The sequence below is a fragment of the Hyperolius riggenbachi genome, chromosome 9, assembly GCF_040937935.1.
Source record: "Hyperolius riggenbachi isolate aHypRig1 chromosome 9, aHypRig1.pri, whole genome shotgun sequence".
Classification (NCBI taxonomy): Eukaryota; Metazoa; Chordata; class Amphibia; order Anura; family Hyperoliidae; genus Hyperolius; species Hyperolius riggenbachi.
Window position 1 is genome coordinate 32,855,911 of NC_090654.1, and position 27,444 is coordinate 32,883,354.

The following is a 27,444-nucleotide window of genomic DNA, read 5'->3' on the forward strand; positions in this document are numbered from 1 at the left end:
TTAATGGGTATTACGGCACTACGCGTAACATCGTAGTGAAAGCGCCTACATTACGGTATCCTTACGCGTAATTACAGTGATGTACCATAGATAATTTCCTACGCCGTAACCGTAAAATTACATGTAATGATCCGTAAGCGTACATTTTTCCATTACGACCAGCACTGGGGATAGGTACAGGGAGGGTTCTGTGAGAGTAGTTAGGTATAGTTACAGTACAATGTATATTTTACACAAAGGGGGTCAGGGAGAGATCTGTGTGAGCCGACAGTTAGGTATAATTGCAGTAAAATACACCATTCTATTACTATGCTTAACACAAGCGTAAATATCGTTTTTGGTACAGATGCCATTTGATGTTTAATTTCCAGAATGTTTGTTATAGATGATATTTTGCCATTTCCATTTGTTCAACCCATTTAGCACTACATTTTCATTTACAAGTTACTAAATGAAATATATGGCTATATCCTGCACCTTTTTCCAGGCACCCTTTGATACACGCGCTCCAGATACCCATTTCATACAGCTTTGAGGGCTAGCAATACTAGATTTGTACTATTTTGGTGGAAGGAACTCCAGTGCAAGGTTATTGGTCAATTTGACTCAATGACTGAATTTACCCTAAGGCACATACCTACAGGTTCCTTATGTGGGAGGTCATGGGTCGGGCCCCCCCCCCCCCCCCTTCGAGTTCAGGTCCGCTTTCATAAGCCTTGGTGGCATCTCCTTAGTCATTTCCCAGAAGGGAATTTGTTCAGATAAAGAACTGAGACATCAGGAGACAGACAAGTTACAAGATATATCCAAAACTTTGTTTTTAATAACAGACAATGTATACAACACTAGGTAAATGTCCCCGCCCCCGGTGTTTGGACCTCTACTTTGAATGCTCGTGTAGGATCATGGACAGACAGCTGAGGAAAACCATGTATTCATCAAATGTAACCTTCTTGTCTCCATCGATGTCCATCCTGCCGATGACGCTCTTCAGGATCTCATCTTTCTTGTTGCTGGCCTGTGAGACATTTCATAAAAGCGAGTGTTAGCCATTTTATAGATTTACTATGGATCAGGGACGCAACAATAGACCCTGCAAGGGATGCAGCGCAGAGGGGCCCAGAAGCCACAGGGGTAGAGATAGCTCGAGCCTCCCATACAATAAAGCGAGGTGCAAAAATGAAATCATGCCTAGCAGAGGATGGTTTTGATCCATCAACCTCTGGGTTATGGGCCCAGCACACTTCCGCTGCACCACTCTTACATTTGTATACAATCAAGTTTAAGAAGGGTACATTAGTTCCCTTCACAAAACACAAAAGGCAAGGGTGCCCCTGGGTGGGCTTGAACCACCAACCTTTTGGTTAACAGCCAAATGCACTAACCAATGGCCGCCATAGCCCCTTAAGAGAAAGGTGTCATTAGGTCCTTGCTGTAAGATTGTAGTGTAACTATTTCAACTAATGTACCCTTCTTAAACTTGAAGATTGTATACAAATGTAAGCAGACTGCAGAGTGGCGCAGCAGAAGTGTGCTGTGCCCATAAACCAGAGGTTGATGGATCAAAACCATCCTCTGCTAGGCAGGATTTCATTTTTTGCACCTTGCTTTATCGCATGGGCAAAACGGTTTCCATAGCCTTGTAAGAGAAAGTGTAATAAGGGCCTGACCGTAACAGATATTACAGTAGCTAAGACTACTCCTGGGCCTCTTGTAGTTGGAGATGAGTGAACTGCGACACCACAAAAAAAAAAAAAAAAACAGAAGCTTCCCCATATTGGACCATTGGATTTGGTAAAGTCTTATGCCAATGTGTTGTAAGCCACAAGTAAGCTTTAGGTTAGCAGGAATGATTGCATGGCCACCTAGTTTTTCCATCCTTCCCAGGCCAGCTAGGCTAGCTGGCTTCAGCCTGTAGTTTTGGTGGTATAGGGGTGAGAATAGCTGCCCTCCAAGCAGTTGACCTGGGTTCGATTCCAGGCCAAGGTATGTAAGCGTGCTTTTGACATCCTACAAATCCCTGGAAGACAAGATCCTCAAGAGGGAGAAGCTGTTGTGGGGTGCTATGTAAGGAACAACGAGGAGCAAGCTAACAAGCCTACAGCCTAACTAAACTTTCCCTAGCAGAGTGTCAGCAGCTGTCCCTTAACTAATTACTGTAGGCAGATGAGTGAGTAAAACAGCCAGAGAACCTTGCCTTTTATAAGGAGGGGTGGGCATCCAGGAGTGAGTGTAGTCTGATTGGCGACAATGTGCCTGCTGACTGTGATGTAGAGGGTCAAAGTTGACCCTAATAGAGCATTATGGTGCAAACCGAACTTCTGCAAAAGTTCGCCTTCGCTGGCGAACTACCTAAAGTTCACCTGGAACCAAGCAAAACAAAAGTGGTTTGCTATTGCTCAAACAACTGACAAGACGTCAAGCCAACTGTTGGATTGAAGTCTTATCAGTTTGAACAGAAGCAAAAAACATCTTGGTTGTTTAACAAAAGTTGTTTGACAATTGTGCTGCATATAAAAGAAAACAAAAAAATAAAATAAACCCTGCTGTTGAGCGTGTGTATGGGGCTTTACTGCTGCTGGCACAGTGGCAGCTGCTGGTCAGTGGCTGTTAGGCCTGGGACCCACTAGCAGTTCTTTTCAAAGCTTTTAAGATTTGCTCTAAGGCTTCTTTCACATCTGACAATGCGTGCAGGAGCAGTCCTCCTGCACGCGTTATGGCCTGCGGCGTGTCGTCGGGATGTTGCAATCAGCGGCGGTAGTTATTAATTCACCAGAGACTGTGAAACGCTGGCTCCCGGCGATCAACAACGCACCAAAATGCAGCATCAGATGTGAAAGGTAAAATGAAAGTCTATGGACTTCTGTTTACCTTGGTTAACGCGAAGTATTGATTTTGCGTTAAACTACAGAAAACGGGCTCCGGTGTGATTTTACTTTTTGCCACTACAAACACTATCCTGATTTACTAGAAAGTGTTCACTTTTTTTACATTTTACTACTTCGTCATGTTATGTCTATTCATTCCAGGTACTGTCATTGGGTTCGGGGAACACTTGTCTCCCTTCACCAATCACGGATCTCCAAGTCCCAGCAGCGGGCAGGCACGTGTTGCTGCTTGCCACTAAGGTTAATGGAGACAACTCAATGTTTAATAGATAAACACTTTGTTAGCACTAGGACAACACGTTTCACGGCTGATAGCCGCTGCTTCGGGTCAATAGAGTGCTAACAGTAACCTAAATTAATGTTCAGCGCTGCGTAATATGTTGGCGCTTTATAAATACAATAAATAAATAGTACTGGATGGAGCCTTAGATCTACTGCAGGTTAGATATCTAAACCTCATAATACTACTCTAAATGCCCTACTTTACATGTTGGAAAGGTGGGGGGGGGGGGGGGGTGTCACTGGTTGGTGAATGTGCTTCAAAGATAAACTGTAAGTACACAATTACCAAGGACAATAGAATTGAGGATTGGGGGGGGGTGTAGAGAGATAAATGTAGGGTGCTATTGACAAGGGTTAGCATAAACACTGGGCAGTATAAAATCAACTGAGCAATAGTTGTTGGGAATATAATACAGGCAGGGCAGGGCCGAGGCGAGAGAGGCTCCAGCCTCAGGGCACAGTGTAGGAGGGGGCGCAAAACTCCCTCAGCTATCATTCCCCTATTGTGTTTGAAGCGAGAGAAATAAGAAAAGGGAATACATGGCAGTGACTGCAAGCCAGATAACTAGAGATTAAGGTCTTGGGGGCGGGGGCGGGCCCCGGGCCCCCTCTTAGTCTAAAAGCGATCAGTGTGTGACAGCTGGGGTGGGAGGGATGGAGGGGCGCACTTTGGTATCTCAGCCTTGGGTGCTGGAGGACCTTGTCCCGTCTCTGAATACAGGACATGAGGGGGGGGGGGGGGGGGGGGGGGGGGGGGGGGGAAAAACACACCCACTTCATAACCCGTATAGATCCCGACTCTGGGCCGGCAGTTTTTCTGGCGTACTCACACAGAGAGAGGGGAATTCCTTCTCCGCCAACTTGCACAGTTCATCCTGGTTCAGGGAGCTGCCGTCTCCATCACCTTTGGCATAGAAGTCAAATTTCTGAATCAGAGCGATCATCATGTTCTCGATGGTACCACATTGCTGGAGACAAAAACAAAAAAAACCAAACAAGAAAGACTGATGAACAGTGTATCTGTACAACCACCAGGGGGCATAACTGCTCACCGATGCTGCATTACACCGCCCCCTCCCCCTAGCAAAGAGCACTGCTTACCTGTCGTGCAGTGCATCTGATCTCCTCTGCCTCCTAGCAGCTGCATACTCTGCTGTATTCCTGGCCCTTGATCACTGGCATAACACTGGGGGGGGGCGCCTGCAGAAATTGAGCCGCTCAGGGCCTTTGTCAGGCTGGAAAGGGGGGGGGGGCACAGCATGAGGGGAAGCCAAGCTGCACATCGACAGAGGGGGTGGGGGCCTGGGGGGGCAGGGGGAAACGAATGGTCCCCACCCTCCCTCACCTGGGGCCCTCCCCTCCGGCATCAATAACTGTGTCTAGGGCTAGGTGGCAGGCAGCGGCAGATCCACGTACCTTCCTTGCGTTCCAGCGTGGATGTTCCTCTCTAGCCTCTGACGTGACTTCCTGTATAAACAGGAAGTAGCGTCAGGCACTAGAGGGAGAAACGGCCATGCTGGAACGCAAGGAAGGTATGTGGATCTGCTGCTGCCTGCCGCCTAGCCCTAGACACAGTTATTGATGCTGGAGGGGGAGCACCCCAGGTGACGGAGGGGCGGAGGCCTGTCTCCCCCCTAATGTGCAGCATGGTATTCCCCTCATACCGTGCACCTCCAGCCCCCCAAAATTGTCCTGAGCTGGCCCCGCTCAGAATTTCTTCAGGGGGGCCCGGTGGGACCTAGTTACGCCCCTGATCATGTGACAAGAACCAGGAGCTGCGGTTATGTTGCCTGTTGTACGTTGCATCTGATCTCCTCTGCCTCCCGGCGGCTGCATGCTGTGTGCTGCATTCCTGGCCCCTGATCACATGACAAGCATCAGGAGTCGGAGGATGGCAGCATACAGCGTGTGGGTGCCGGGAGGAAGAGGAAACCCAACAGTGTGGGCCAGGTAATTCTTATGCACAAAACAATTTTTTGGTAGATTTACCTGCCAGATCGATTTTTTCCAACATTATCGATTTCCATAGCATTGAATGAAAAAAAAAATAATCAAAATTCAGATTGGACATTTGGCCCGAATATTGTATCATATGTACCTAGCATTACAGCGTTCCCTGCACTACCAAGGTAGGAATGAGGAGGAGTGTGAGCCCCCGTAGGCCCCGCCCTCTCATTGTTACATCTGTGTGTACAACAATCATGTCCAGAAATCTGGGTGACAATTACTGAAGCCGTGTACAAAGCATTAGGCTGGGGTTCCCTGATCGCCTGTGGCCATTGGAAAGAGGCTGTGTAATGACAGGTCTGTGTTTATAGAGAGGTGTCTGTCACATTGTGCTGGTTTATCTGGTTGTGTTTGTACTCAGCCACCGCCTACGCAGCTCACTGCAGCCACACAGCCACTGTTGATATAAGGAAGGCTCCCGCCCACACAAAAACTGGCCAAGACTAAACCAGTCCTGGGCTTATCTTACTTTAATTTAGTCAGTGTTTGCCCATTGTAGAATCTTCTCTCCCTGAATGACACTCTGAAATTGATCACAGGCAGCAACATATTTATTGCTGGGCTGGTGAACTCTGCGGAAGGTTTCTTACTGAGTTCTGAAGCCAGTAGAAAAGATCTCTGGTCACACAGAATGCTAAACAGCCTAGGCTTAGCCTCACTTGGAAGGTGGGGTTACATACTAGTGTACAGCTATAGGAAGGGTTTCTGATGCGGATACCAGGATATTGAATATAAAAGTGGGTATCCTGAATTTGCTGCATTCTAATATTACAAGTTAATCAATTATTCAGCTCTGGTTTGTATAGACACAATCAGTATACTTTTAGGGCCCTTTTTATTGTTGAAGTGATGGGAATGCGGCTGCCTCGCATCCCTTCTGGTCACTCCTGCATCGTATATGCGGAAGTGTATAGAGGGGGACAAAGGAGGGGGCGGATGTGGCTTCCGCAGATTCTCAGATCGCTCCGCATGCAATGGAAACTGTTCCATTGCTGTGCATTGCTTTCAGGACACCTACGATGTGGCTATGTAGCCACCTCTGCATGTAATGGAAATGGGCCCTTAAGGCTCATACACACAGACTATATAGTCTTTGAAAAATGAAAGATCACAGACAGTCTTTTCTATGGAGCTGAACCCCATCAGAAAAAAATCTCTTTGCAAGATGCTGCACACAGATGCTGTACAGACACAAAAGATCAGTATCTGCAAAAGATCTGTTCCTGCAAATTGCATTCATAGTCTATGACAGCCTCTCAAACTTTTTACCTTGGAGGAACCCTGTAAATAACTTTTGGATCTCAAGGAACCCCTGCAAACATTTTGGTCTCGAGGAACCCCTGCACTTATTTTTCAGGAGGCATGGTCTTTAAATAGGTTAGGCTGCTAATTTCACTACCTCCTATTACACTGCCACTCATTATACTGTCTCCTGACCCCCCAATTTAGTGCTTCTTGTTACAGAATCACCTATTATAGTGTGCTCTATTATACTTCCCCCACGATGGGGTAAAATGCCAAGGAACCCCTGCAGAGTCCTCAAGGAACCCTGGTTGAGAAAGCCTGGTCTAGGAGATCTGCATAGCATCATATTACACACCTTGTTAACCACCCTGGCGTTCTATTAAGATCGCCAGGGCAGCTGCGGGAGGGTTTTTTTTTTTTTTTTTTAATTAAAAAAAACGATTTCATGCAGCCAACTGAAAGTTGGCTGCATGAAAGCCCACTAGAGGGCGCTCCCGACGCATTCTTCTGATTGCCTCCGGCAATCAGAAGTAACAAGGAAGGCTGCAATGAGCAGCCTTCCTTGTTTGGCTTTCCTCGTCGCCATGGCGACGAGCGGAGTGATGTCATGGACGTCAGCCGCCTCCGATCCAGCCCTTAGCGCTGGCCGGAACTATTTGTTCCGGCTGCGCAGGGCTCGGGCGGCTGGGGGGGGGGACCCTCTTTCGCCGCTGCACGCGGCGGATCGCCGCAGAGCGGCGGCGATCAGGTAGCACACGCGGCTGGCAAAGTGCCGGCTGCGTGTGCTCCTCTTTATTTCATCAAAATCGGCCCAGCAGGGCCTGAGCGGTAGCCATCGGCGGTGATGGACGAGCTGAGCTCGTCCATACCGCTAAGATGGTTAAACTGACATTCATCTGCAGATCAGACAATCCATTCTTGTGGATCTGATCTGCAGATAAATGTCTGTTAAACAAAGGTGTGTATATGATGATCTGCAGATATCAGACTATGAATGTATTTTGCAGGAACTGATCTTTTGCAGGAACAGATCTTTTGCAGATACTGATCTGTTGCATGTGTACATCATCTGTGTGTGCAGCATCTTGCAAAGATTTTTATCTGATGGGGAGTTCAGCGCCATAGAAAAGACTGAAGGTATGACTCACCACATGGAAGGGGGTAAAATTGGTCTGTGATCTTTCATTTTCCAGAGACTATGGCCTGAGGTGTATTAGCCTTTAGAATTAAAAGTGCTATTAAAAGCAGAACTGCAAAAAAAAAAAAAAAAATTCCTGGACCGATTCTTGGTTCCCCGCTTCGGTTCACTTATTTTCCCATAATGGAGGTGGACTTGTAATTCGACCTCCACTGCGCCCCGGCCACACGTATCCTGGTATGAGTTACTATAGCCAGGAGACCCCACGCAGGCGCAGTTTCCGTGAGCCGTGGCGGGGGACCAGAGCATTGGTGAGTGGAGTTTTCGATTTTATCGATCCAGAATGCCAGATATTTTTCTTCAATCTCTAAAGATTGTATGGTGTGTTAGATTGTCACTGTATTAATATACACACCCTAGTAATTTTCTCAGAGTTTCCAATCATTTTTATCATAATTGGGGAAAATTGTACATAGCTGTGTGGTACATTGAAATGTTACAATCAGTGAGAAAAATGTATTGCAATTCTTAAATTGAACAGATATTTAGAAAAATTGTAAAGTGTGTGGGCCACCTTTAGATAGTAAGCAGGGGATACTGTAGATAAGTCAATAGTTCATGTATTTTAACTTCTGGGACACTGAAACACTATCACTCCTCCTATGCGACAATACAACATGAAACCTATTTCCTTAGGGCTCGTTTCCACTATTGCGGTGCGGAATCCACCGCTGACGAAATTGCATGCGGATGCGATTCCGCATGCGTTTTTTGCCGCGAATTTGCATAGGTGAGTGTATATGCGATTTTAACCATGTCACTGCCTGTGTGAATTTACATTGGTACCTATGCGAATTCGTGGCAAAAAACGCATGGGAAAAACGCATGCGATTTCCCTATTAAATACATTGTGTGCGATTCGCCTGCATTCCACACAGCAGGCGAATTCTGAGGGCTCTGCCGTGCAGACAAATGCACAGCAAAACTGACAAGTGGAAACAGGCCCATCCACTTGTATTGGCTGTGCGAATCTGCATGCAGGAAAAGCATGCAGATTCGCGATAGTGGAAACGGGCCCTTAGGCTTTTTAAACAGAAGGTCTAGGATTTTGAAGGGACACACACACTCTTTTCAGGAGTAGGAGGATAGATACAATTGTTTCTCTCATCAGTTTACGGTATTTTCACCACGCGTTTCCTTTGGACCCGTTCACATCTAAGTGGGAATCGAGAGATTCCTGCAAACCGCTAACATTTTTTTTTACAACGCTACTCCTATTCTACCCTATGGCAGTGTTCTCACTGCCACGATCGTTTGCAATGATCGCTAATAGCAAACATTACCTGCAGCGGTTTGCTGGCGATTCTGGAGCGATCGTGATTAGCATGTATGGAACTACTGAACACTGTCGCTCCCAAAACGCTAATTCGTCCAGTGATTTTTCTGCGTTTACCACTCATGCAAAATGCTAGCAATAATCGCTATAGTTTTGCAATTTCCTAGTATGAATGGGCCCTTTCAGTCAACCCGACTCGCACTTTTGTTTTGGCATGTCAATGCTTCAGTTATGAATTTTAATATAGTCAAAGCAGCACTGCGGATGTACGAAGACTGTACACACATCCGAAGGGATGCAGAGGGGTTTACATATACTGTATTTGCATGCTGATTACTATTAGATGCAAATTAGACTAACAAATGCAAAGAGGGAAATCTAACAAGTCTGGACAGTATAGAGGAGCCATGCACAATGATCTTCCTATTCAGTAAGGAGTCCTTGGGCAAAACTCCACAACACTGCTACTGCCTATAGAGCGCCCCCTAGTAGCTGCATCGCAAGCGCTTTGAGTCCCCTGGGGGAAAAAAGCATTATACAGATACTGGCATCATTATCAGGTCTTCCACTCGTGAAAAGTGACACCCGCAGGATGTAAAGGTTACGCACAGGCTTCATGTAAATCCGGTTTCTGTATCTCACAATATTTGAAGCAGAGCCACACCCAGGAGCTTGGACGACATCCAGCCATACGAAGAGTGCAGAGACTGTTCCTTGTACAGACAGCAATGGGTAACTGCCCTGCACCGCTATGCCCACTGCTGCGGTTTTATAAATCCCAGAACGGCAACTGAGTAATAAGGGCTGACAGCCACTCCACTTCCTTCTCCATGCCCTTTATAAACTAAATAACAAAAGTTTGCCTTCTTAAAAACAGAAAGAGTTTGCGATAATTCAGGTTGGAGTGAGCGCCGAGAGGTCTCCCAGAGCATCACTGCTGAATATATGCAAATTAACCATTCTACCCTTAGAAGCTAAACTCACCTCCAGATCCACTGGAATGCAATAATGCATCAGCTTGTTAATTTATACAGAGCCATAATAATCCAACATGCATTCAGACTGTTTTAGATTGGTTGATCATCAGTGCATGGCATGGATTAATTTGGCTCTATGAAGTAGGGCTTGAAACACCCAGAGGTACAGACTAACCAGCAAGCTCATGGTGACCCAGAACTCATTGGAGTGTGTAAGAACTAAAGATTTGCAGAGTATGCTTTTAGGTTTATTCTATACTGTAACATTTGACAACAAAAATATGTAATACAATAGATAAACAAGTCAATCGCCTGATGGCGAGGGTGGCTATGAGGGCTAATCAATTGGGCTAGTTCAAACTTGAATGCATTTTTCACATTCAGAAAAACAATTGACAGCAATGCAAAACTATCAGACAACTAATGGAGAAAAACTGACACACAGAAGCACTGACAACAAGCAGAGGCCCTAAGCAGAGAGGCAGCACTTACCTGGGCCATTGTTGCACTCGGGAGGAGAATTCAGCTAATGTATCCGGCAGAGAGCGTCTCACCCATTATATACAAACTCATAACAATGCCACTCCCAGTGGAAAGCAGGCAAGAAAGTGTCAGAGGCTGGGGGCGGGGAGGAGTGTGCCCTGACTCCTCTTCTCATTGGCTACTTTTTCTCAGTGGGACGGCCTATCACAAACTCTCTGCAAAACTTTTGGAAAACTTTAATTTCCTTGTTTCTACAACAGAGGTTAACCCCTGCAAGGCAAAACCATCATCTATCACTCTACAAACCAGTGTAATAGGCGTCGCTCAAGATCATTACAGAATTACATCGCTATGGTGAACAGAGATTGAAAACTTTTCAGTTCCACCAAAAAATAATAATAATTTGAAGCTTTTAATTTGCTGTAACAGGAAAGAATCCCTTAAAAGGAACCTAAATTGAGAAGGACGTGTATTTTTGCTTTTAAAATAATACCAGTTGCCGGACACTCCTGCTGATCCTGTGTCTAAGGCCTCTTTTCCACTATTGCAATGCGGAATCGCCTGGATTCCACCGCTGATGAAATCGCATGCAGATGCGATTCCCCATGCGTTTTTGGCTGCAAATTTGCATGCAAATTCGCATAGGTGAGGGTATATGCGATTTTAACCATGTCACTGCCTGTGTGAATTTACATTGGTACCTATGCGAATTCGCATGCGAATTCGTGGCAAAAAACGCATGGGGAAACCGCATGCGATTTCCCTATTAAATACATTGCATGCGATTCGCATGCATTCCACTCGCACGAGAATTCTGCGGCTCTTTTGTGCGTTTTTTTCACCGCTGAAAAAAACTCACCTCACCAACGCTACAGTGGAAACAGGCCCATCCACTTGCATTACATGTGCGAATCCGCTTGCGTTGGACGCATGCAGATTCGCGATAGTGGAAACGAGCCCTCATACTTTCAGCCACAGCCCATCAACAAGCATGCAGATCAGGTGCTCTGACTGAAGTCAGACTGGATTAGCTGCATGCTTGTTTCAGGTGTGTGATTCAGCCACTACTGCAGCCAAAGAGATCATCAGGACTGCCAGGCAACTGGTATTGTTTAAAAGGAATCCATATCCCTCTCAGTTTAGGTTCCCTTTAAAGTGAACCTGAGAAAACCTGAATTGCTCTCTCACCACCGTCCTCCACCTTCTGGATCCTCCACAATCCTCCCTGTAACTTTAGCTAGTCTCGGCCTGTCGGCGCATGCACAGTGCGGATACGCGCGCTCCCGCTTCCGCACTCTGGCGGCCAGACGCGTTTTGCAGGTGCAGAACACTCTCTGCACTGGGGGATCGTGCGCAGTACGACTCGACACCCAAAGTTACCGGGTGCAGTAGCGGATGATCCAGAAGGCAGAGGACAGCGATGAGGGACAGATCAGGCTGAAGGGAGCTGGAGGAAGCCCCAGTTATATATGAATACTTGCTTTTAAAGGGGTACTGAAGTAAGAGGTATACGGAGGCTGCCATATTTATTTTCTTTTAATCAATACCAGTTGCCTGGCAGCCCTGATGGTCTATTTCTTTGCAGTAGTATCTGAATAACACCAGGAACAAGCATGCAGCTAGTCTTGTCAGATCTGACTTTAAAGTCTGAAACACCTGATCTGCTGCATGCTTGTTCAGGGGCTATGGCTAATAGTATTAGAGGCAGAGGATCAGCAGGACTGCCAGGCAACTGGTATTGCTTAAAAGGAAATAAACATGGCAGCCTCCATATACCTCTCTCTTCAGTTGTCCTTTAACCTCCCCGGCGTTCTATTGAGATCGCCAGGGAGGCTGCGGGAGGGTTTTTTTTTTTATAAAAAAAAATCTATTTCATGCAGCCAACTGAAAGTTGGCTGCATGAAAGCCCACTAGAGGGCGCTCCGGAGGCGTTCTTCTGATCGCCTCCGGCAAGCATAAGTAACAAGGAAGGCTGCAATGAGCAGCCTTCCTTGTTTGGCTTTCCTCGTCCTGACGTCAGCCGCCTCCGATCCAGCCCTTAGCGCTGGCCGGAACTGATTGGTCCGGCTGCGCAGGGCTCGGGCGGCTGGGGGGACCCTCTTTCGCCGCTGCTCGCGGCGGATCGCCGCAGAGCGGCGGCGATCAGGCAGCACACGCGGCTGGCAAAGTGCCGGCTGCGTGTGCTGCTTTTTATTTGAGGAAAATCGGCCCAGCAGGGCCTGAGCGGCAGCCTCCGGCGGTGATGGACGAGCTGAGCTCGTCCATACCGCTCAGGAGGTTAAGTCATCTCAGGTTCACTTTAATACTGATGATAATCCATGGATCAACACTGAATCAATCTGCTGTATCCATAAGAATCAATACATGCAGAAGTCTGTTTCACATTTTCACAACTCTAACATCAAAGAACCCTTTGCGCAATTATAGGCTAAATGATTTTTTCCTGCTGTCACAAGGGGGCTCTCAAAAAAGCAATGACCTTAAAGGATACCCGAAATGACATATAACATGATCAGATAGATAGACATGTGTATGTACAGTGCCTAGCACACAAATAACTATGCTGTGCTCCTTTTTTCTTTCTTTGCCTGAAGGAGTTAAACCTCAGGTATGTAAGTGGCAGTTCCTGTCTGAGTCAGGACTGAGTCAGACTACAGTGTGACCCTCACTGATAAGAAATTACAACTATAAAACACTTTCCTAGCAGAAAATGGCTTCTGAGAGCAAGTAAGAGATAAAAAGGGTCAATAGTTCATAGATGTTAGCTCTGACATACTTCAATGAATGTGTCATTGAGCAAAAACAGTAAAAACAGTAAAAAACAGTTATCAGTTAAAAAAAATATAAAATAAAACTAGGAGAAGGAAGATAGATACAATTGTTTATTTCATTAGTTTATTTTCACCTCGGGTGTCCTTTAAGGCCTCTTGCACACTGCATCACCCCACATTATGCATACTGGCCACAAGGGCCATGCAAAACTATGGAGACTGGCGCAGTTTAAGCGGTGCAACACAGTGGGCTAGAAGTATCCAAATCACTGCAACGCCTACGCAAAGGCTGCTGCCCGTTACCGTATGATCCGTACCTACCGCAGGGATTATGCAGTGATGCAAGCCAATGGGTGACGCAGCAGTGTGCACTGACAGGAATCCCAGTGACATACTTCCTGTCCAGCAGAGAGGACGTCACCAGCCAGGGGGCGGCGTTATGCATGTGACCCTGTCGCCAATGATTTATGCTGGTTTATGCGGTGCTTCAGTGTGCAACCGACTTACAGAGCATCTCTGGGCAAAACGTAATAAGAAAATGAAAAAAAAAAACATGCTTTACATATTTATGTGTAAACCTAAAAGAAGATTTTGTATCTTAAAGTGAACCTAAAGTCACTTAAAAAAAAACGAGATTAACTCACCTGGGGCTTCCCTCAGCCCCCTGCAGACGATCGGTGCCCTCGCAGCTCCGCTCCGATGTCCCAGGACCCGCCGGCGAGCACTTCCGGTTTGGCTGTCACTGGCCGACAGGGATGGGAACGCGAGTGATTGTTCGCGTTCCCAGCCTGTATATCGCCCCCTATGCTGCTATTGCGACCTCCTGGCCGCAATAGCAGCATAGGGGGCGATATACAGGCTGGGAACGCGAACAATCACTCGCGTTCCCATCCCTGTCGGCCAGTGACGGCCAAACCGGAAGTGCTCGCCGGCGGGTCCTGGGACATCGGAGCGGAGCTGCGAGGGCACCGATCGTCTGCAGGGGGCTGAGGGAAGCCCCAGGTGAGTTAATCTCGTTTTTTTTTAAGTGACTTTAGGTTCACTTTAAGATACAAAATCTTCTTTTAGGTTTACACATAAATATGTAAAGCATGTTTTTTTTTTTCATTTTCTTATTACGTTTTGCCCAGAGATGCTCTGTAAGTCGGTTGCACACTGAAGCACTTTTAAAGCTAATTTAACCCACGTTCTTAAACAAAAAAGGCAGATACTCGCCTAAGGAGAGGGAAGGCTCTGTCCTAATGAGCCTTTCCTCTCCCGGTGCTGCACTGGCTCCTCTGTTCTCATCCTATGCCGAGGGGACTTCAGAAGTCTTCGGGAGCTGAGTCCTCCCAAAGACAGGCAGTGTGAACGCATCATAGAGGACGCATGTGCAGTGTAGAGTGGCCCATCTTCAGGAGCACTCGGGCTCCCGAAGCCTCCCTTCGGCCGGGAGACAGTGGTATTTGACCGACACGGTCGAATACCGCTACGGTGAGCCAGGACGGCAGTGGGCACCGGGAGAAGGAGTGCTCTATGAGACCCAGAGCCTCCCTCTCCTTAGGTGAGTTTTTTTTTTTTCCCAGTTCCCATTGGCTTTAAGGGCCCGTTTCCACTATCACGAATTCGCATGCAGTGCCCGCATGCGAATTCGCATAGCCAGTGCAAATGGATGGGACTGTTTCCACTTGTGCGTTTTTCTGTGCAGAAAAAATCTGCAGGGTAGGGCCCTCAGAATTCGCCTGCGTGTGGAATGCAGGCAAATCGCACGCAATGTATTTAATAGGGAAATCGCATGCGTTTTCCCCATGCGTTTTTTGCCGCGATTTTGCATAGGTACTCATGTTAATTCACACAGGCAGTGACATGGTTAAAATCGCATCACCCTTACCTATGCAAAATCGTGGCAAAAAACGCATGCAGAATCGCACCCGCATGCGATTTTCCTGCGGTGATTCGCCGGCGATTCCGCAACGCTATAGTGGAAACGGGCCCTAAGGTGATTTCTAAAATTGCCAGCGCTTTAAAAAAAAAAAATCTGCAAACTGTGAGTGAGGCCTTACAGTAAAACATTTTTGTTTTACAGCTGATACAAGTCCAGCAATACATCTGTAGTGTTTCTGCTTTCACGAAGCAGACATAGGGTTAACATCCTGTGTTTACAAATTGGCTGCTCTGTCATGGCAGCCAGGTGATTACAGCTGAGAGATCAAATTACATGTGTGATTAGCCACAGATGAGGGGGATTGGACTGGCTAAACTGTCTAAATACATACAGGGTGCATTTCAGCTTACCTTCTGTCCTGTGCAAGAGTTCAGTGACCAGGTCATTTTTCACAATACAGGGCTGTGCAGCTCTGTCCAGTGTGCTGCAGTCCTACAACTAAGCACATACACTCTCTTTTTTTTTTTTCTCCTTAATAGGACACTCTTTAGGAGGTCTCTGATTGCTGTTGCGATGTGTTATGGTGGCCATACATGGTACAATTTTTTTTTTCATCCACTCTTACCATTTCTATGTAGTATAAGGCTACGTTTCCATTTGTGCGGCGTCTTGCGAGACGCAATACCGGCACAGCTGCTGCCCCTCGCAGCCGAATCCCTCTAGCCGCGCTATGCACGGCTATGGGATTCGGACAGCTACGGACGAACTTATGCTGCAGGGCCACAGATTTTTTTCCTCGGCTACAAATTCGGATGGCTCTCATAGACTTCTGTAGGCTGCTGTGATCCATCCGAATTCGTGGGCGGGGAATCGGCCGGGATTCGCAGCAGTGGAAACCCAGCCTAAGGGTAAATTTAAGGTGGCCATACATGGTACAATTTTTCAATTAGATAATTTAGTTTGATTCCGTTAGATCGAATATAAAGATTTTTTTTTTCCAGCATGTCCGATAATTTTTCCTGAAAAAACAGGATAATCGTTAATTTCTTCGAAAAAAAATGTTCAACTTTCATTCAATTCGATCATTTAGATCAAAGAAATGGGAAAATCGAACGTTTTATTGTACCGTGTATGGCCACCATCAGATAGATAAATTAAACCCCCCCCCGTGTCCTAAATTGCTATAGGATGGTGATTGGCTCTCATAGGCATCAGCCTATGAGAGGGCTTAATTCCCCAGCCGCTCTGAGGGACAGCAGAGTGCCACCCTTACAGCGCTGGACAAGCAAAGGAGATTGCACCGCTGTACAAAGGGGAATTCTTTCTCCTTTCCGCCAAAAAATAGTCTGCTGCTGCGATTACAGCTAGCAGGCTGATCAGGGAGTAGAGCTCTGTGAATCAGCAGGGAAGGATCGCGCGTTCCCTGGTAAACTGCAGCTCCAGGACTTGATGCCAATCGACATTGGTGTGATCATTGGGTAGCTAAAGGGAACCTGCCCCATATGCATACCTCCCAACTTTTTGAGATGAGAAAGAGGGACACCTAAGCCACGCCCTTGCCACACCCCTGATCATGCCCCATCGCACCCCTAGTCATACCATAAAGATTTCATAAGATAAATGTTTTATAATTCAAACCACACTGGTTCTTTCTATCCTGGTTCATTTTCCTTCATATTAACATTTTAATATTAGTAATACATCAAGCAAACTTTTTTAGTAGAGAAATCTATATTTACATAGAAAGAGGGACAAATGAGGAAGACAGAGGGACTGTCCCTCCGAAAGAGGGACAGTTGGGAGCTATGCATATGGATGCGGTCCTCTATTTAGTGGCAATCAACCCTGGTAACTGGCTCAGTTGGGTCCAGTCTGGGTCTTCTGCGCATGCACAGAACACCCTGGCTGATGTCACTGAGCCAGATACTGGGGATGACTGCTGCTAAATGGCAAGGGCCGCCTCCATATGGGGCTGGAGGAAACCCTGGGTAAGTTTAGAAAAAAAAAAAATCTGAGGGGATGTCTCTGGTACACTTTAAAAGCAAATCATGTGGTTTTTTTTTTCTTGAATGGTCTGACTCTTTACAGGGGACTGGCAATCAAATGCATAAATAACTTAGCCATTTGTGCTAAATTAGTCATAAATATTAAACCCCACCCCCATCATTTACCTTCTCCCTTATCATCCTCCTATGCCACCTGGATCCTCTGAAATTCGGCCCCAAAAGTACTCAGTCTGGGGTGTACTGCACAGGTGTGACCTGGTTGTGCTCCTGTCACTGGGAGTGTTCAGCGCAGGTGCAGAACATTAGCGGCAACGCAAGCACAGCGGGGGAGCGTATGGCCGGACAGAGTCTGGATGGACTGTCAGATTTTTGGTAGAAATGTAATATGAAAAAAAAAGTTTTGTTTCCATCTTCACTGTTTCTCTGTGATGCCAAAAGTGACATCACTTTGGTGCAAATTGTTGGGTGCTGTGTGATCATTCCTGGGGGGGGGAGGGGCGGTCGTCCCCACAAGTTTACCTCATAGGGCCCGTTTCCACTGCGGTGATTTCGCTGCGATTCCACAGAGTTTCCCCGCACATGATTCGCACAGGGAAACTCTGCCATAGGGGATGACAGGCCGCGGCGGAATCGCTTGCGGGAGCGATTCGCCCGGAATACCCCGCAGAATTCGCCGCGGAGGCTGCGAATCCCATAGCCGTGCATGGCACGGCTTATGGGATTCGACTGCGATCCCGCCCAGTGCGGCGTGCGTCTGCGAGACGCACGCCGCACTAGTGGAGACGAGCCCTTACAGCTTTCTAGTCCCTCTTATTTAATTTATTTTCCCCTCCCTACTGTCACAGCTTAGGGCCGTTCACATGGAAGCTTGCCGGCGTTTACCACCAAGAATCCAGGACTCATCGGTTAAACGTTTCCATTCAAGTGACGGAGTGTTTATCATCGTGCGTTACCATTGATTACTGTCGATTTCACAAACGTGGCTTTCCAATCCCGATTTTCCCCGTTGTTTCAGGCGACCCTGGACGCCTCATGTGGCTTCTAGGGTTGATTCACAGCCTCATCTTCATGTCCCCTTGCAGGGACGAAAACCGAAGAAAAGTCTCCGAACGAGACACAGCCAGACGAGAGGAGAAGCCGCCCGTCTGAACCAACCCTTAAGGTGCCCATACATTAGAATGATTATGGGCAGAATCGACCAAGAGACAAACTTCTCTAATCGAATCTGATTAGAGATAAATTTGTCTCCAGTCAAATCTGCCCATACACTACAGGCCGATTCCCATCCAATTTCAGCATGAAATCACCAGGGAATCGGCTGAGCCCACCGCTGCCCCAAAAATGTATAAATGTATGTAGTGTGTGTGTGCGCGCGCGCATTTATACATTACCCGTCCTGTAGCAGCTTATGCACGGTGTCCGTCTATCTCGCCGGGTAACAGCCGCATACACGCTAGCGGGGCATGGTGTCTGACGTCAGACGCTATGTGCCGCCGGCGTGTATGCGGAACCTGGCGAGATGGACGAAAACCGCGTGGAGGCCAACCCCAGACAGATAATGCATAAATGCACTACATATATGTATACATTGCAGCGGCGGGGGTTTCGTTGTCTCGTCGCTCGTACCGCCGCGCACCAGACCAACCAACTTCAGCCCGAAATTTTCCAGCATGCGCGATCGACCATGCGGCCAATTTCTGTCCCGAAGTTGGTCGCCTTGTCGGTCGGGCATGCACTTGGCAGCACCAATTGTCATCCAATTTGATTATAATAATCGAATTGGATGGATGATTGGTTGGTTGGCTAGTGTATGGCCCCCTTTACTGTCCCTTCCACAGCAACCGTCACCTAGACAACAGGCTTACATCACTGTGTATACTCTTCAAAGGGAGGGAGGGGAAGATTCAATTACCTGCTGGCAGGGCCGGGCCGAGGCATAGGCTGGAGAGGCTCCAGCCTCAGGGCGCAGTGTAGGAGGGGGCGCACAATTCATTCAGCTGTCATTCCTAATTGTGTTTGAAGCAGAAAGAAATAAGAAAAGGGGATACATAGCAGTGACTGCAAGCCAGATAAGTAGATATTAAGGTGTTGGGGAGGTTGTGGGCCCTCTGGCCCTCTTAGTCTAATAGCAATCAGTGTGTGACAGCTGAGGTGGGAGGGGCGCACTTTGGTGTCTCAGCCTTGGGTGCTGGAGGACCTTGTCCCAGCTCTGCCTGCTGGTCATAGTTTTCTTATCTTATTGGAAATAGGAAGCTTACTGTTATTTGCATGCTGAGATAAGCTAATTACTGTAGCTAAAAAAAACAAAAAAAAAACAAACCCTTCCCACAATCCTGTTGGCATTGCACAAGTTCTGCAGCAAATGTACCCAGACCAGGTAAAAAGAAACCAACATTTTGGGGGACATATATGGACCTATTTTAGAAATAGGTCCATATACAGTATATTTTGTGCATTAACTACGGTATGTTATGGCAATTTTTTTTTGGGGGGGGGTGTTACAACCCCTTGTAATTATCACAATCATTCCATATTCACTGTTTCTGCAACTTTGCTGCAGGAAAGTACAAGAATTAACAGATGAGTTAAGAACTGAGACATAAAAGACAAGTTACATGATATCCAAATAAAACTTGTTTTTAATAGACAATGTATACAACATTAGCGAAATGTCCCCGCCCCTGGTGTTTGGACCTCTACTTTGAGGATTGTTCATGTAGGATCATGGCCAGACAGCTGAGGAAAATCATGTATTCATCAAACGTGACCTTCTTGTCTTCATCCATGTCCATCTTCCCGATGACGCTCTTCAGGATCTCGTCTTTGTTGCTGGTCTGTGGGACATATGAAAGCGAATGTTAGCCATTTTATGGATTTTCCATCACCACATCTTTTAGTCTACAGCAGGGGTGGCCAAACCCTTAGGCCCTGTTTACACTTAAAGTTGGTACGCTTTCTCTTCTCCATAGAAGTGCATTGTGAAAAATATTTCAGTTAAAAACGCGTTTGTGTGCGTTGCTGATCCCATCACTGAAAAGTGAACGGGACAGCCACAAGTTTTTGGAAGAAGAAAAAAAAAAAAAAAAAAAAGTCCCTGGACCGCATGCAGTGTGAACATCAGACAGTGCACTCTATGCACTGCCTGCTGTCGTGCGTGTCGGCCTCCCACACGAGTTTCCAAAATGCGGCTGGAAACGTGTGCAGTGTGTACGAGGCCTTAGAGAAACAGTGACCAATAATTGAACTTCATCCAAATCAGTAGCGGATACCCCCTTCCCCATGAGAAATCTATTCCTTTTCTGAAATAGATCTGATATTGAGGTGAAACCCCTCCCAACAGTGGGATGTCAGGACCTGTTTATAGCTGGGTCCAAAAAAAAAAAAAAAAAAAAAAAAAAAAAAAAGCGCAGCATCTTCCACTGACATCACCTGCCAGCAGTAAAAATGGCACCATGTGATAAATGTCAGAATGTAAATCAGGGAGCAGAGAGATTTTACAATGGGCAAACACTGACTGAATTTATACATAATGTAATAAAGTGCTCATTTTTTAAAATTACTAGTAGACCTATTTAAAAACTGTCTCTAGGTCTGTGTTTAAACCCCCTCCCACCCTTACGGGACTGCTGCCACCAGCACACAGTCACTGCACATGCGCTAGTGCACACCGCGCACTCCCTGCCTGTCCTGCTCCCGTCCAACGGCTGTCCCTGAGGCACCTGTGCAGTAGCACGCAGGGACACAAACATGGGATGCAGAGACAGGGGTTTATTATAGAGGATTTTCACTGGAGTTCTGAACTGTGCCGTAGGAAAACATGGCCATTATTTTGAAAATCAGTTGTCCTTTCAGTTATAACTGAGAGCAACTGATTAAGTGTAAACAGGGACTTAGGCTAAGAGTATATGGCTTTTCTTCAGTGTGCTAGGGAGCCCAAGTAGCAAAATCAAACAATTTTTGCTGATTGCCGTTAGGTACTCTATGCCTGTGACTTTTGTCAAATAGAACATTTCCATGGGAAACAACCTGTGTAGTGTGCAGTTAGCACAGTAGCAGCTGCTAATCAGTGCCTGTTACTGGCATAGTGTTGGCTGCTAATCAGTGGCAGTTAGGCCTTTGACCCAATAGCACCACTTTCCTAAGCTTTTAAAATTTGCAAAGCTCTTGCTAATGGGTTTTTTGCACCACAACACTATCTTGATTTACCAGGAAGTGATTTTTAACCACACACACACACACACACTTTACTTTTACTACCTTTATTATGAATGGACCTGATACCTAATCGGGATCATGTCCATTCATTCCAGGCATTGTCATTGGTTTGGGGAACACTTGTTCCCCTTCACCAGCCATGGATCTCCAAGTCCAGATGGGTAAGAGTTGTGTGCAGGCACAAGCGCCCACCCGGTGGCAGCAAACGATGCATTAAAACATCCTGGAGCTGTTGAGAGGCTCCAGCATGACATTTAATGTGGCAGCTTCCTATTAAGAGGTTAATGGAGACATCGCAATAATAGATAACCCTTTATTTTAGCACTAAGACAACATAATTTGTGGCTGATCGTTGCTTCTTGGGGTAAATAAAGTGCCAGTACTGCAGTGCACTGGATGGAGCCTTAGATCTAAGGCACCTCAGGGCAGGATGCCAATGCAGGTCAGATATCTAAACCTTATACATGTCAGACGGGGGTGCCAGCTGGTGAGGACTGTGCTTCAAAACACAGCACAGTCATGAAGTACACAATTTCCAAGGACAGTAGAATGGGGAGGGGTATATATGAAGGTTGCCATGACAAGGGTCAGCATAAGACTGGACGGTATTATCAACCAAGCAATAGTTGTTGGGAATACAATACAAAAAACACCTTCAAAACCACACCCACGTCAAGACTACATCTGCACCGGGCAGTTTTTATGCAGAGAGTGCATGAGACACAGGCAACTATAGTTCCTAGCGTACTCACACAGAGAGAGGGGAATTCCTTCTCTGCCAACTTGCACAGTTCATCCTGGTTCAGGGAGCTGCCGTCTCCATCACCTTTGGCATACAATTCAAATTTCTTAATCAGTGCGATCATCAGGTCTTCGATGGAGGTACCACATTGCTAGAGACAAAACAAGAGAAAAGTCCTTATTTTCAGATGTTAATATGAAGGAGAACTAATGATGATAGAAAGGCTTGGGGTGGAGGGGGTGTGGCTAAGGGTGTCACAGGCATGTTTAGAGGTACGGTTAGGGGTGTGGCATAGGCATGTCTTAAGGTGTCCATCTCAAAAAGTTGGGCCGTTTGCAATAACAGCTTACTGATCTCTACAAGGACCGGTACCCTTTCCTGCAGTGTCACCATATTGCCAGTGGGGGTGCAGAAGATGTGAAACACGTAGCTGATTTTTTTTTGTACAGGACAGGCATTACTCAGGCTCTACATTCTGATTGGCCACTTCACAGACTTGCTGATTGGAAAGCAACACCACAGGACTGTAGTTACCGCACCTGCCCCACCCGAATTTTTAAAGGATACCAGAGCCAAATATGGAGAAACATGCTCTCTGATCCCCCCATCAGATAAAAAAAAAAAAACCTGGGAACATCTGTGGGGGTCGCTGGAGTCAGGCTTTACTGCGCATGTCGCAAATGTCCTACAGTATGCGCCCAGGAGTGCACTGTACATAACATCACAAATAATTTCATCACGCGCAGTGCACTCCTGGGCATGCTCTGTAGGAAGCATGCAAACCAGCCTGCACAGTAAAGCCCAACTCCGGCAACCAAGGGCTTTCAGGTGAGATGGGGGGCCAGAAAGGAGAACAGGAGGAGCAGTGGGCATCAGGACAGGCGACAGCATACCCACTTCCTCCATCTTTATTCAGCTCTGGTATCCTTTAAGTTCAGAGATCTTTTAGTACTATTTTTAATTGATGATAAAACCAACCCCTAAACTTTATTCCCATCCTTTAAATTGATATACTACTAATTTTAATATGTTAATATGAAGGAAAATGAACCAGGATAGAAAGAACCAGTGTGGTTTGAATTATAAAACATTTCTTATGAAATCTTTATGGTGTGTGAGACAAGGGGTGTGGTCAGGGGTGTGGCTTAAGTGTCCCTCTTTCTCATCTCAAAAAGTTGGGAAGTATGATCAATTTGATTGGTTAGATAGGACAGTGTTGATGGTGCCAGTCAACTAAAAACAACCAATTTGTCAATTGTTTTATCAATCTGTTTAGGGGATCGTTCATATCTGAAATGATGAAAATGGTTATTTTTCATTTTATCTATAAGCCAAATTGATGCTTTCTGCTCCAATATGCTGGAGCAGGGTGGAGGGCGGAGTTGGACTCAAAGAGCAGTCAACAATTAGTCACAGCTCAGGTCAGACAACAAGCTGCCCACATTTGCTGCCCCTTCATCCCCAAGTCCCAGACACTTGCACCACTGCTGCAGTTCACATTTTTGGGCAGCTTGACTGAATGAGTGCTACGCCCACACCTTAATTCCTGGTGCCCGCCATGAAATGGTCAAGACAATAACAGAACGGTTGCTTTTCCTACAACTGCAATGCCCAGCACCTGGTGATCACACACACACACACTGAACAAGCCCTTACCCTAGATCAGGAGTGCCAAACTCAAATACAAAGTGGGCCAAAATGGAACATTGGAACCTAGTCATGGGCCAACCTGAAGTTCCCTATACAGTTACATGGTGTCTAGTGCCCCCCACCCTCCCCATACAGTTTTCAAGCGTTTAGTGCTTTCCCCCCTCCCCCAAATGGTTTCCCTGGTGACCTAGGGCTTCACCTCCAGTATAGCCTCCCTGGTGGTCTAGAGTGGGCCAAACATAATGCAAAGTGGCAAAACCACTTGGGGGGGCAAATGTAATGGCTCAGAGGGCCAGATTTGGCCCGCAGGCCGGAGTGTGACATGTATGCCCTATATGCTAAATGCAGAAGACGCTGGCAGGGTGGAAAACATTGCTGGCTGGTGGGGTGGGAGGGCTTAACAGTTACCTGGTTGTGTGGGCTAATCAATTACCTAGTGTAGGGAGGGGGGGGGTCAGGTGGGCTAATCACTTAAGTTACCCGGTGAGGAGATCAGGTGGTTAAGTCATCAGTTGTGTTCTAGTCCATTACCTAGTTGGGGACCGTGGGTGGGCTTCCAGCAGCTCAGAGGGAATTGCCACTGGGGCCAAAGTGTTGCAGAAGGCTGGGAGGGGGACACAACTCCTATCCTCTCCCCCCCCCCCCCCCCCCCGAGGCCCCCCTCCTGTCATGCCATCAGGCCTCATTCACACTGCACGTATCTCAGCAACATGTGCAGGAGGAACATCAGAATTGCATAGACTGCACCCTCTGATATTCAAACTGCATGCCAGTGTGGTCCACAAACCTACGCGGCACAAAATTTTTATCAAAACACATGGCTGACCCATTCACTACAAGTGAATGGGATCAGCCACACAATGCATGTAAACGCAGGAGGCATGCGATCGTACATGTTGCATTCCGGTCACACGGCCATCTGCGTGTGATAATGTGAACAAGGCCTTACTACTACTACTACTAGCACAGCAGAAGATACAGCATACATTTGAAATAAGCACCAGTAGACTTGGGCGCAGGACACAGCCTGTATATGGCTGATCCTTCTGCTGCACAAGTCCAGGCCATGTTAATTACTATTCCCCCTCCAGGCTGCCATAGATAGTGGGGGGGGGGGGGGGGGGGGATGATATAATCCTGCTTCCAGCATTTGATGGAGGCCAAATTATTGTGTTTTATAAACAACTTTGGGCTCCATTCATAAAACATTTATGGCAAAAAAACTCCTGGAGGGAAAATACCGCAGCGGTATTCTAGACTTCTGGGTGGTCATTCAAAAAAAAAAAAAAAAAAAAAAAAAAAAAAAAAAAATCTAGCCAGCTGCGATGCAAGTGCGGAGATCTCCCGCTGAAAGCTGGCGGTAAGCTGTCGGAAGGCATGCGGAAACACTTCAGCCGGCAGAGTCCCTCCATGCGCTGCTCTCTCTGGGAGGTCTGTCCCATTCACTTGTACGTAATCTGCAAAATCAGAGGAAGCAGTATTTCCCGTCCACATACCGCTTCCTCTAACCTTTATGAACGGCCATTTTGTTACTTTTTTCTAGATAAATCTAGAAAAACACTGCAGAAGGCGGAAATTTCTCACTCTGCTGGGGGATTGTAGATTTTCATGCGGGAACAGCTTTTATGAATGCCCACTTTGCTAAATGGACGGGAAAATCCGCTGTTTTGAGCGGAAAACTTGCGGTAACCTTTTATGAATAGAGCCCTTTGTCTCCGTCTTCTGACAGCACCAACATTACTCACTGAGCACTGCTCAGTTGTGATTCCTTTTGTAGTCTATGGTGGCGCCAGCTGCACCCAAATCTTGCAGCGCCAAAAAGCATTGCTCCAAGATACAGCAGAGCACTCACCTCCCCAGGCTCCAGTCTCCAGTCTCCAGCTGACACTAGAGTTCCACATCCATACTGCCTCCTCTGCAGCCCCGCTTACAATGAATCAGAAAGTAGTGTGAGCAGCATTGCAGAGGAGGAGGTAGCATGAGTTTAGAGCTCTAGTGTCTGCTGGAGCTGGGGAGACTGTAGCTGCATAGCACTGGGAACACTTATTAGGCAGAGAGATCACTGCAGAAAGGAGGTAGTACTTACCTGGGCCATTGTTGCACTCAGTAGGATAATTCAGCCAATGTATCTTTTAGTGAGAGAGCCACACCCATTATATACAAACTCATAACAGTGCCACTCCCAGTGGGAAGTAGGGCTGATCAATGACATGCAAATTCTTCTGGACTTATGCAAATTTGTATGCAAATGTATGCAGTTTGAAAATGGGCCAATCAATTTAAACCCAGATTTTAGGCCTCTTTTTCACGGACTGTTGAGCTGTGTGCTCAGCGAGCAGTTACCAGGCAGCAGTGAGCAGTTAAGATGCAGCAACGAGCAGTTACCACCAGGCAGCAGTTACCAGGCAGCAACACGCAGTTACCACCAGGCATCAGTGAGCAGTTACCAGGCAGCAACGAGCAGTTACCAGGCAGCAACAAGCAGTTACCACCAGGCAGCAGTGAGCAGTTACCACCAGGCAGCAGTGAGCAGTTACCAGGCAGCAACAAGCAGTTACCACCAAGCAGCAGTGAGCAGATCTGAGAGTTTGAGAGGCATTTCACTGCCTATCAACAGTCTGTGGAAAAGAGGCCTAAATTGATTGGTCCAGTTTTCAAGCTGCATACATTTGCATTTAAATTTGCATCAACTCGGGAGAATTTGCATATCATAAGCCTGTAAGAAAGTGTCAGAGGCTGAGGGCGGGGAGGAGTGTGCCCTGACTCTTCTTCTCATTGGCTCCTCTTTCAGCAAGACAGCCTATCACAAACTCTCTGCAACACTTTTGGAAAACTTTAATTTTCTTGTTTCTACAACAGAGGTTAACCCCTGCAAGGCAAAATCAACATCAATCACTCCACAAACCAGTGGAGAGCATCTCTCAGGCCTCTTTTCCACGAACTGTTGAGCTGTGTGCTCAGCAAGCAGTTGCCAGGCAGCAGCAAGCAGTTGCCAGGCAGCAGCAAGCAGTTACCAGGCAGCAACAAGCAGTTACCAGGCAGCAACAAGCAGTTACCAGGCAGCAGCAAGCAGTTGTGGGAGTTTGAGAGGCATTTCACTGTCTGTAAACAGTTAGTGGAAAAGAGGCCTCAGGCCAGAAACCCACTAGGAGCGATTTCTAATCAATAGTGATTGGAAAAAGCTCCTGCTAATGCAATGCTATGGGGGATTTTTATAAAATCACATCGCTCCAGTGGGATCACACCCATAGCATTACATTAGCAAGAGTTTTCAAACCGCAAAGCGCTCGCTGCTAGTGGGTTTCTGACCTTAGGCTGGGAACACACTAGGCAAAAATGCTAGCATTGCGTAAAATGCAGCATTTATGCGTATAATGTAATGAGCTGCATATAAAAAACGCATAAGCGTTTTGTATGCGTTTTATAATATGCGTTTTTAAAAACGCTGGTTTTGGTGCATATTTTTCAAAAACGCATCAAAAATGCACATAACGAAAGTCAATGGTGACGCAATGTAATGCGTTTTGTATGGGTTTTTCTATGCGTTTTTGAGAAAAAACGATGTTTTCTTATGTATTTCCACTTCCTGTTGAGTTCCTAGTGATTTGCATAAAACGCAATAGAAAAATGCATGCAAAATGCATATGGGGCTTGTATATGCGAATCACAAACGTGTTAAAATACATGCAAAGCGCAAAAAATGCAGGTGCGGGAACAATAACGCAAACGCATAGAAAACACCTACAAATGCACAAACGTATATGCATAAAAATGCAACATTTCCCGCACTGCTAAGTGTGCACCCAGCCTCTAGATAATTACAGGGTTACATCGCTATGG

The 27,444-nt window shown here is 46.6% G+C and overlaps 1 protein-coding gene across 1 annotated transcript; it reads right to left on the minus strand.

Moving 5' to 3' along the window:
• Positions 1–793: 793 nt before the first annotated feature.
• On the minus strand, positions 794–10,470 carry LOC137532181 (protein S100-A2-like). The gene is made up of 3 exons (XM_068252412.1): positions 10,366–10,470; positions 4,001–4,138; positions 794–1,018 (listed from the first exon to the last, which is right to left on the minus strand). The coding sequence occupies exons 1-3, from the start codon at positions 10,372–10,374 to the stop codon at positions 881–883; spliced, it is 285 nt and encodes a 94-aa protein (XP_068108513.1). The 5' UTR covers positions 10,375–10,470; the 3' UTR covers positions 794–880.
• Between the last annotated feature and the right edge of the window lie 16,974 nt (positions 10,471–27,444).